The sequence below is a fragment of the Calliphora vicina genome, chromosome 1 (genome assembly GCF_958450345.1).
Source record: "Calliphora vicina chromosome 1, idCalVici1.1, whole genome shotgun sequence".
NCBI classification, from domain to species: Eukaryota; Metazoa; Arthropoda; class Insecta; order Diptera; family Calliphoridae; genus Calliphora; species Calliphora vicina.
In genome coordinates this window covers 107,782,312-107,794,680 of record NC_088780.1, presented here as the reverse complement: position 1 = coordinate 107,794,680, position 12,369 = coordinate 107,782,312, and the positions used below count along the sequence as shown (strand labels likewise).

The 12,369-nt window shown below is 28.3% G+C and overlaps 1 protein-coding gene across 1 annotated transcript in view; it reads right to left on the bottom strand.

Moving 5' to 3' along the window:
• The window catches only part of cysu (Curly Su), an 88,618-nt gene extending 79,396 nt beyond the window's left edge, over nt 1-9,222 (bottom strand). Inside the window, exon 1 of the mRNA XM_065515461.1 lies at nt 9,098-9,222. Coding sequence (XP_065371533.1) covers nt 9,098-9,108 — 11 coding nt within the window. The 5' untranslated portion in view covers nt 9,109-9,222. The remainder of the gene's footprint in view (nt 1-9,097) is intronic.
• Nucleotides 9,223-12,369: the final 3,147 nt, after the last annotated feature.

Here is a 12,369-nt window from a genome sequence, read left to right as displayed (position 1 = left end):
TAGAAATTTACAAACAATGTGTAACGTCACACAATGGGGGAATTAAAAAATAAAGTGGATCGGTACATAATTGACACTACGCCCCTCACGCAGAGAAAAAACATGGTTCGCCATGGTTACGACAACTATATTATGTTCTTTGTAACAAAATATTGTTGTCGTAAACATATAATTGTTGATTTAATTTAATTTCAACAATATTTTAGTTACTGTAAACGTTTATATTTTCATCACAATTATAAATATGAATATTATCATATATATTTTTCGAACACCTAAATAATGATAAATAGATAAACATATTATGTTAAGTTTCTATACGTGTAGTCATAACATGTTTCAGATGCAAACAAAATATGTTTACTTTTAATAGTCTTTTTTCCCACCATTTGTGAGTGTAGATGTTTGTCTAAGCATTTTTATTTTTACAAGTAAATTTTTAGCATCTGTAATTCCCATTCGATCTATAGTTTTATTTGTATAATATCTTTAACTTTCCTAGAGCGAATAACAATAAATTTCAGTGAATTTATCAGTAATATTTTAATTGGAAATTTTCGTACATTAAAACTAAAACCTATTAATATAAAATTTTGTATTTCCAAAAATAAATTTTAACAATAATATGATGACTTTGGATCATAATATGATTTAATTGGTATATATATATTATTACTTTGGGTCATATTATGATTGATTTATATCATAATATGATTATTTCAGAACATATTCTGATTAATTTGTATCATATTATAATTATTTCAGAACATATTATGATATCTTATGATACTAATAATTATCATAATATGTTTTGGACTACAATCATAAATCTTATCTTATGTTTACCACAAACATGTTTTATTTTCTGCGTGCATATTTATGGGGGGATTTCTTGTAAAGTGAACCAACTTTTGAAATCGATATCTTCCAATTGGGATGAAAAAAATGTCTCAAAGACCTTATTTTCTTTTGAGCAAAAAAAATAACAAAAAAGGACCCAATTTAAAGAAAAAGTCAAACAAGTTTTTGATTTTGCCAAAAAAAAATAAAAAATTTTAAACCTTGAGTTACAAAACACTTATTTTTATATATATCCCATTCGGATCCCACGAAGCGACCAAAAGAGCTCTTAAAGAAATCCACATAAGAAAAAATGTTTCAGATTTTGCAAACAAAAATTCCAAAAATTTTATGTCTAGAGTTACAAAACATTTATTTTGATAGATATCCCACTCACATCCCATTTTAAAAAAAAGACAAACAAGTTTTTGATTTTGGAAAAAAAATTAATTTTTTTTTTTATTTTGTAAGATTGAATAAATAGCTATCAAAACAATTTGGGGCACATTTTGCTATGAACAATAGGTAATAAGTTACACCCGTTTTCACCCCCTCTAACTCAGAGAGTTCTTGACCGATCTTGTTGAATAATTGACTCTGAATTACTATCCAATATGACTAACATTGGCCTTCCTCATCGGAAGACATCGATTTCAAAAGTTGGTTGACTTGACATTAAATTCCCCATATGTATTATGATATTAACATAAATTTCGAAATAAGTGATTTAAAGTTTTAAGAAATTAATCACTATAAAATTCTGTATAGCTCGGACCATAACTTATTAAAATTGTTTGATTTGAAAACAACTTCAATATCTTCAAATAATACCTTTAAATGTCTGTTGTACACATGCCTTTTAATACCGTTATGTGTATTTAATTAGCATAATTATTTGAAATTCTTCTTGGTTCTTTTTCTACTTATATACTGTGAGTAAATATTTGTATATGAATTCTTTATAGTATGTATGTATATTTGTTGGTATACTCTGCTCTCAAAATTGTTTATTTTTCTTCTTCTTCGTTTATTATTGTTGTAAATAAAATATTTACATACATATGTACATCCACATAAAAATACCATGTCAAGTGACACACATACTTTTATTTATTTACACAGGTATTCTACACAATACAAATAATCAGGGTATTGTATTCTACTCTACACTGCTCAAATCATGTAGTAATGTCTTTTTTGGTGGTTCTCATTTGTAGTTGTTGTTTTTTAATATTATGACAATGTGCTTTTTTCCGTGTATATCATTTGTATTTTATTTTTTGTTGTTATGTTTTTCTATAAACAATTTATAGTTTATTTGATATTTGTGACTTTTACTATATACATAAGTATGTATGTATGTCTGTATGTATATGTACATAGTATGTGTGTGTTATGAAATTCTAGTTTTGTGTAAATATCTACTCAAACAAACGTAATGTTGGTTAGCGAGAATGTATGTATTTAAAATATTCATATTGTCATTTAAAATTCAGGTTGAATGCGCTTTTAATAGGTTGTATTTTGTATTAATATCTACATAACTATACCTACATATATACAGATGCGATCAAAGTAATAGCACCACGACATTTGTGCTGTTTTTACCCACCATCAAAAAATATACATCGCAAACCCACAAAAGTATATATGTATGTATATTCTGGAACGATCTTGCTACGTCCATCCACCTGTCTGTTGAACCAACTTTTGAAATCGATGTCTTCTGATTGTGATTGGGCACCAAGGTTAGTTCTATTGGATAGTAATTCAGACACAATTTTTCAACAAGATCGGTCGAGAACTCACTGAGTAGGAGGGGGTTAAATTTGACATTTTCGCCAAGCGGGTGTTTTTTTCTCATCCATGTAACTTATTACCTATTTTTCTTAGCAAAATGTTTCCCAAACAGTTTAGATAGCTATTTCTTAAGTTTTCAAAAAAAAATTTTAAAAAATAAAGAAAAAAAAGAAGAAAAAAACATCACTGAAACCAAGGCTAAGCATGACAAATACTATTGGGACTTTTCACTATCAATTTGAATGTTAAAAAAGGGGTTTACTGAATTTCGTTTTAGCCGTACAAGATGTAGCCATGGAAGATGTCGACGTTCTGGACACCCAGTTGAAATCTGAAACAATTGAAAAAATTCAAGATATGGCCATAGGAATCCCACATTGCTCAGTGGTTTCAATTTTGAATGATCAATCTTTATAGGAGAAAGCTTTCCGCAAGATGGGTGCTGCGTTTGCTCACAAGCGACCACAAACTCTATCGTGTAACAACTTCGCAGGAGTGTTTGGCGTTGTTCAACGCAATATGGAGGCGTGTTTAATTAGATATAAATATATTCTATTTAAAATTGTATTGCGATGGTGCTATTATTTTGACAGCAAGGAATTTGTGAAGTTGAATATTTTTTAAAGTAAAAGATTCTGTGGTGCTATTATTTTGACCGTCATTGCATATGAAGGTGTATGTGTGTTATTGGGCTTACATTAATTCAGTGTGTGATATAAATTGATATACATACAATGGGTTTTTGGGTTGGTCTAAATACAAATTGCATTGAATTGTTTTATTTTATTTGTATGTTTTTCTTTTATTCAGTTTTGTTTGCAAATATCACCATAATGATTTCTGTAAAAGGGAAAACATTTGATATTTTTGCTATAGATAACGTTAAAATCGAAATTTAATTTATGGATTCTTTTGGAAATAGTGAAATAATATGTTGTTTTATTTAATATTTCATTGTATATATATTTTCCGGGTTGAATAAAATACAGACCTTGCTGATAGGAAATATTTGTTTAAATTTTTTTTTAAAAAAAAATGTTCCTAAAACGATGAATTAGCACTTTTGCCCAATAAGTTAAAGATATAGAAATTAGAACGAAAGCTTTATAATTTAGCACAAAATTGATAATTTTATACCATTACTGATTAACATACATTGTAATGAATACCTTATTCCTGCTGCATTAAAGCAAGAAAGAAGTAATTAACGCAAGGAATTCAATGAAAAATAAATGTATCCACAGAGTGTCACTGTTTGGTAGAGGTTTTTGGCTGGAGTTATCATTAGATCATAAAAATCCAAAGTATAAAAATGTAAAATTCTACATATGAAAACTATATGAAATAAAATCGCTCTACGATTTCGAATTTCAAAAAAAGAAGATTTAAGTTGTATTTAAAACCCGTAATAAATATGGCTGTAAGAGATAAGAGAGAGTAAAACAAAACATACCATAGTTCAAACATAGAAATGAATTAAAAGCTGAGTTTCTAAAAAGAAAAATCATCAAAACAAGATCCATACATTTATATAATTTTTTGAAGAGAAATTCGAATTAATTAATTCAATTTGAACTAAATTCTCCATAAACTCCATAATGAAGCTAAAGTATCATTCAAAGGATATTATTTGGATTGATTTCAGTCGTCATTAAGGAATTCATTCAACTTTTAAATGATTAAGTTTAAATCGTCTACATATCGAGCCCTTAGCGACAAATTATCGTAAGCGACATTTTCAAAACTTTTTTTTATTGTAGAAATTAAAATTTTGTTTAGCGTTTTCAGAATATCAAAATTGTTAATAACTTCAAAAATATAGGGGGTAAGATTTTATCGTAAGTCTATGTTTACATTTTACAGTAAACGAATTTTATAGTAAGCGACACAGAGTGGTATAGAAAAAAAGAGGGAAATAAATCTGTGACTTCTAAATGGTTAGATTGGTTTGAATGAAATTTCACATGCGCAAAGAAGAAGTGTTGTCGAGTTTAAGTTTTGAACGTGGACCTCATGGGCCCACCAGGGGCGTGACCAAGGGTCCTCAAAGTAGAACACCTCGGGTATGTTACATTTTTAAAACGATCCTATTTCTTCGTTTAAGTTCCGATTTCAAAAAAATTACACATATAAAATCTTCTCATCGAGCACTACAAAAAACAGCGTATCCAAATATTTCCCGATTTCACAAGTTTTCCTTTATTGGACTAACAACACATGGATGTGTCAAATATAAAAAGAATTGTTTAAAAATAATGACAAAGTCCAAAGTTATATGCATTTGAATTTAAGAAATTTAAAAAAGTCGATTTTTCGCTAATTTTTTGGGAAAAAATAACTTTTTACTTTTTAAGTTATCGCACAAAATTTCTAAGAGGATGTATAAGGAATTTATACTTTCTGAAAGCTAAGTTTTCATAAAATATTTTAAATGAAAAAAAATTTAAAAGTTGTTGTTACCGAGGGGACCAGGTCCATTCAAAAAACACCTATTTTTTTAGTAAAATTAAACTTTAGGGCAAAAATTCTCAAATCGCATATTCGATATCAAAATATAATAACCGATTTTAGGTGGCCCAATATGTTTCTAATTATTTTGTAAAGGGTTACGATAACCCTGACCCTGGTATGGATTTTTGAAATTTTTCACTTTTTTGGGAATTGCGGGATTGCTGATAATAAATTTCAAAATTCGTTTTTATTTTTCCATTTTAAATAGAAAAATCTACATAACTGTAAAATTTCATTAAAAACTATTTATAAATAAAAATTGAATTTCAATACGAAAAATTTGTATCTATGCAAAATTTCAATAAAAAACATTTTTAATTGTTAAATGTTATAAATATTTTTGAAAAATAGACAAATAGCTTGAACAAAATTATATTCACAGAAAAAAGTTTCAACATAAATATTATGATTCGAATTCATTGATTTCAATTCATAACATTTATAAATAATTTCTTAAATAGTATGATTTTTTTAATATTTTATGTTTTGAAATAAAATCTAGAAGGCTTGAAAAATATAATTTCAATTTCATTTTTATTTTTATGTTGTTCAAAAATGTTTGAAATTTTTCATGGAAAATTTTTAGTTTTTTTATGATTTTCAGCTACAAAATGACATAAAAAGCGCGAAAATGATTAAATTGATTTAAGAGGATGAAATGCTTTTATATTTATGAATGTTTTATTATGTTTAATGATAATTTTTAAGTTTCAGATATTCTCCTTTTTATCTTAAAATATTGGCCAATATATGGCTATTATGCAAATATTCTAGCACTAATTCATTATATAATACAATTATAATGCAATTTATTAAAAAAATTAAGTAAAAAAAGCAAAAATTTCCGTCATGTAAAATTTTATAATATTTATGAACATGTTCTTATTTTGAATGAAATAAGTTTGGGAAAAAAAGTCAAGTTCGATTAATAATATTTATTACAAAATTCATTCCAATTATGAATTTTTTTTTCTGTGTTATTTGCATCATAACATTTTTAATTCTATGTATAGTATAAATTTCAAAATAATCAAAAAAACTTTCTCCTGTAAAATTTGTGTTTTGTCGCTTACGATAATTTGGCTAAGGGCTCGATATAGAAAACAATGTTCTGATGCTTGTTTTAGTAGATTTTTATTGAAGAAACATTGATCACATGTATATTTTATCAAAATATTTTGTAACAGCTTTGAATTGAAGAAAATTAAATTATGGAATTAATTCTCATAGGTATGCCAATGAATTAATTCGTATTAAATACATTAATTCAATGTTCAGGAGATCGTGTTTAATATGATTTGGAAAATTTAATTAGGAATAAATTATTTTGTACCTTTGCTTTGATAAGAATATACATATACATAAGTAAAATGCAAAATTTAAAATTTTACCATTTTTTATCGAAAACTTTATAATTTTTTCCGAGTACCTAATTTGACATGTTTTATGTGAGTTGTTCGTTTATATTTATTCTAAAGAATTTATATAGTTTTTTTTAAACAAAAATCACAGGAACACATTTTTATAAGCATCGGTTCATAATTGACCATAGATGCCAGATAAACCACACTTTCGAAAATCATATTAATGAAGGTGAAAATGTTAAAAAATCTTCATGTGATCTTAGATAGAGCAGATATGTGTTGGGTACTTTTCGAAAATTCAAACGTTTGATTACTTTCCTAATCAAACTTGGATACAAATCCAAATCCAGTGGGATTTAATGACATTATTTTCGCGAAAGTACTTTTTGATTACTTTATAAGTTACACAAAAGGGTGTTAAAAGTACTTTCTTTTTTCTTTCTAAAAAACTAGAGCTATGAAATTACAGAGATATATTGGCAAGTTAAATCTGAATCCCAAACTGGGAATGCAAAAGTACTTTAATAGTAATAGTACCAACAAAGAGGGATATAGTGATACTTTTTATACTCACCAAAAACGATGGTATATAGATTTTGTCATTCCGTTTGTATTACATAGGAATATTCATCGTACTCATGGGTACTCATAAAATTCTAAGACGATCTAGCTATGGCCGTCCGTCTGTCCGTCAGTCTAATGACAACCACGATATGTCCCAAACGAAAGGAGATAGCTGGCTGTACTACTACATCCCGTTATTAAGGTTTGTTTGGTATTGAAAATGGGCCATCGGTCCATAATTTTACATAACCACCATACAAATGTGCCCCCCGGAATACTGTTGTACAGGCATTTGATGATTATGCAGCAATCCTGATAAAATTTTGCACATATTTTGCGCACATAAGTACTCTGAAATTATACTGTAAATTATGGCGAAAATCTAGAAGCATTTTTCTCTAGTCCCCATACAAGGTCCCTCATAGAAAATAACTTAAACATTAATAATTGTCTTTTAACAAATATAATTGTGATAAAATTGTACATAAATTGTTTTTTTATCAACTTAAATTTTTTACCAACTTTTGTTAGGAACGGCCCTTAACTTATTTCGCTCCGCTATTCGATTTTTCAAACAGTAAAAATAAAATTTTTCCAAAAAAATTGTATATGTGAAAAAGGTGGAATTTCTGAAAAATGTTGATATGAATGTTAAGTCACATCTATTAGCTAATAAAAAACTATATCCTGACGTGACCATCCCCCTCCCCTTCGTTGCTAGGGGCAAATTTCTGCAATTACATTAAATTAAAAAAATTGTCTGAAAATAGAAATTTTTTAAATTAATTTTTAAAAATAGTAAAAAAAAAATAAAATTAAAATAATAAACATGAGAAATTATTGCCAACATATGTAACTTTTTCATAAAACATAAAAACCATGATTTATATGCAAATGTGGGACATCACATATGTGCAAACTTAACTGTTCGAAATTTTTAACTGGCTTTTCTGGGAAAACGAAAAATCGCAAAATTTTTTTGACCAGATATTTGCAATCAGGTTGTCATACCCTAAAACAGTTTTTTTTTGTTTAAAAAATAAATAAAAATTTTATCTCGGAGCGAAATGGGTTAATTTAACTCCATATAACCCATATATCAGAAAAATATTTCATTGTCAATAAATCATTTATATATAACTAGCTGTCCCGGCAAACGTTGTTCTGCCAAAGCTCACACAAAGTTTGAAGACTTCCACTATAATAGTGCTAAAGATATGCATTAATAAATTGTATGGGAGGTGCCATGCCCATTGTACCTATATAGGTCAATTGTGAATCTAAACCATCCAGGGACCTACACAAACACACACAACAAATTTCATCGAAATCGGCCCAGCCGTTAAGGAGGAGTTCAGTTACTAACACACGTACCGAAGAATTATATACATATATAAAGATGAAATTAACTCAAATTTCGAATTAAGTCATTTAAAGTTTTAAGAAATTAATCACTCCATCAGATTATATACAGTTCGGACCATAACTGATTCTAGTCCCCATAGAAGGCCAAAATTACATATAACACTTGTTCTTTCTTTTAAAGGTACCTTTTTAAATTTACTAAATAAATGAATTGAAAAACTAATAATAATAAAATAAATTCTAGCAAGACATATGTGTATCCACTCAAATATATAAACTTCCCTAGAGACGTAATATGTTTGACCAAAAGCAACTTTAAATTTCAAAATACTAGATTTTGAAAAAGCTCTCAAACATTTTTAGTTATATTCGCTATATAAAAAGGAAGTGAGGCAATAAAATATAAACCATTAAAACGTTTGTTGGTTTCTTTTAAATTTTCCTACTCATTGATATTATGTCTACAAACAAGAATTTTAATTGTTACCATTTAAAAAAATTGTTAATGATCTAAATGTTGACAGAAACTTGGTAAAATGTCACAAAAATACATGAAAAATAAAAAATAAAAATTAAATAAAAAACTAAATAGTAATATTTAAGTTAACAAAATAACAAATAGTAAAAATACATGTAAAAGGCATTCAACTTACCTTAAAATCATTTTGTTACGATAAATTAAACAAATGGCAATTCTTTGTTAATGACTTCTTTTAAAATAAAATAGCGATATTTGTTGTACGAAAAGCTTTTTGTCGCAAATATCAGCAGCAAAAATTAAAAGGAAATAAACACCAACAATAAATGTAATCCAATTATGGCAGGAAATTATATGTACAAATGAATGTTAGTAGAGATTTATTTCTGTTGGTTGTATACTATTTGGTTTGACTTTTATTTTATTTTAGTATTAGTTTATTTTATATAATGTTTTTAATTAGCACTTGATGGTTGATGGTTTGTTTAATTAATTAGCTTTTTATATAAAAAATAAAAAATACACTTATATAGAGTTTGTGTCTTAAGTCTTTTGTTTTGCTTCAGTTCTATAATTTATGAATTATATTTTGTATTAGCCAGCCACTTTTTATTTAATTCAATTAATATTTCTGTTTTATTTTTTAGAATTTAATTTGAACTTTCTTTTAGACAATGACAACAAAGTAACATAAAATCACAATGATTTGTAACACTTTCCCTTGTTGCAGTAATGTGAAAACCAAAAAACAATTTTGCTCATACAACTACAAAATTTATGATTCTTTTGTTGCTGTTTTATTAATTGTTGTTTTATTAATAATCAATTATATTTTCTGTCTTTTATTTTATTATATTCACTCTTTTTTTATATAAATTTGTATGTGAATTTAAGTCATGCTTACGCGCATTTTAAATTTATTAACTTTTATTTTTATATATTCTTTAATTTCTTTATTATTTAAAATTCAAATCCATACTCCTCGAGTTGTGTTTTATTTTTTTTTGTATCTTCAATTCACCAATTTTTTTAACCGTTTCGTTATCCGCGCTTTACAACCTCAACGTTGTATGTCCAACAATTAACTGATTACTTTGGCCAATTGCTGGCGAAGAAAAACCAAAATTCGAAAAACTGTAAGAAAAAAAATAACACTCGCTCACTTGTGCAGACAATAAACGTTTAGTGCTCAAGCCCGCCGTCAGCGTTTCGCTTTACCCACCACAAAAGTACAAAAGTTGTTAACAGTGCCTCTGTTTGTTGTCATTGTCGCCTTTAGCGTTAACGTTAACGCTTTGATTTTTGTTATTGTTGTTTAGTTTTCATTTTGTTCAGTTCAGTTCAATTTGGTTTGGTTTGATTTGCTCAGTTTATAATTTTACTTATCTGCTTGTTGTTTGTATTGCTGTTGTTGCTGTATTTTGAAAGCTTTGTTTTGATAAGATGCTGTAGACGTGTGCAGCTAACGTTTGCCAGAGCAGCACTATGTTAATGTTGATCTTATGATGAGTTAAAGTTTCTTAGTGAGTGTTTTACTGAAATTGAGCTTTTTTTGTTTCATATTTTTAATAAAGTTAGTTTTGAGTTGTTTGATTTTACTTTCAAATTATGTAAAATACATTTGAATATCAATCTGTTATATGCACAAATGTGTGATTTAGTAAATGTCTGGTTTGGTTTTTAAAGAAGCACTTGAAATTCAATTGTGTAGATGAGAGAAAAAATGTAGCATAGTTTATTTTCACAAATTTTTTCTTTTGGTGTCGATAATAACTTTTCTAGATTCATATAAGCTTTCACAGAGATCGCCCTATACGAGTTGTTGTAGATGGGATCTCATCAAACGAGTTTAAGATAAATGCGAATTTACCATAAGACTACGATCTTTCTCCTACTCTATTCCTAAACGAATCTACATCAAACTTCCAACCCTAATTATTCTTTTGCGGATGATAGCAACATTTGCCGTTCATATTCATGCAGTTATAGGCCAAGCCTGTCGATTGGGGCAAAGAGGCTTACCCCCATTTTCTCAATATCTGGTTATCGTTTTTCGTAACGATAAACCTCCAATTAACATTTTTTTGTATGAGAACTGTCAGTTCATCGTCACGATAAAAAAATAACCATAGATTGAGAAAATGGGAGTTAGTGTTGCATATTGACACGAACTACAGGTAATGCCGATTCATCTGTGTTTATGGGTTATGTAAATATTTTGGAATCAGAAGCTATTGATGTTCTGGACATGATACTACAATGTGATATCCACTGGTCTAAACAAAATTTTCAAGTATGGAAAGAAGCATTCACATGTCTCGGTTTTCTGAAACGGTATAGGAATTACTTCACTCTATCTTACATCCACACTATTTACACCATGTAGGTGGTAATCGAAATGGAATGCAACTCGCATGTATAGGCCGATGCTTCAAAGTCTATTTGGGAGCTTCTCCTACGCGTACAGGAGTGAGCGAAGGTGAATATTGATGAAAGTATGGTTCCAAATCAATTGATTATTTGGAGCACCAACGCAATGCGGTATGCGTTTCACTGTATAATCGGTAGTATAATCGAAATGATGAAGTTAGGTAACTTGCTGATATTTATGTAATACACGTTTTTTGTGGTCGATTTTAGTCGTAATTTCCGTATGTGGAACAAACTTCCAGCTGAAGTCCTTCCTGTCACTTCCAATGAAGGAAAGTTCAAATCCAATGTCCATAACCACTACTTCCTCTTTACTACCTCCCATATCCAATTCTCCTAGTTCCAACACAATGCTTTGCATGAGTATGGGTCATCCCATAAATCCAATTGGGCTAGCTTGATCTGTCGCCTTGGCAAGGAAATATAAGGAAGAAACATGTGAAAATATAAAAGAAATTAATAAAAAGCTACAATGTAGGAAATTGCTTGGATTATGTCAAAAATAGTAGACCAAACATGGGATTAAAAATATAGCATTTTCATTCGTTTTTTTTTTAGTTATTTTTTTGGGTCTATAGTGGCTGAATGGTTATTGCATCATACTGCAACTAATGAGGAGCCGCAGAACAATTGGCTTTTATTGAAAATTTAAAAATTTTGGGAAATGGATTTTTTCTAGAAGAACCCAAATATAAAAATACCAATAAATCAAATTTGTAATAAAAAATTCGAAAAAGTACCTTTTGTTCTGCGGATCCTCAAATATGGTTTATTTTCATTTAACGAACAATCTTTGATCTGTAACGGAAATGATGTACAAGATCATTGTTTTATTTATATTTTTTTAAATTTTTTTTTACAGACTTTAAGCATCAAGTTTAAGTAGCTCCGCGTTAGCGTATCTTTTAACACCTTGAAACCGCTAGTTAACATTCCCACTACAATTGAACTTTCGCTCTGAAACGATCCAAGTCTTATCAAAATTTATGTATGATAAGTCTCGATAATTTTCCAAAG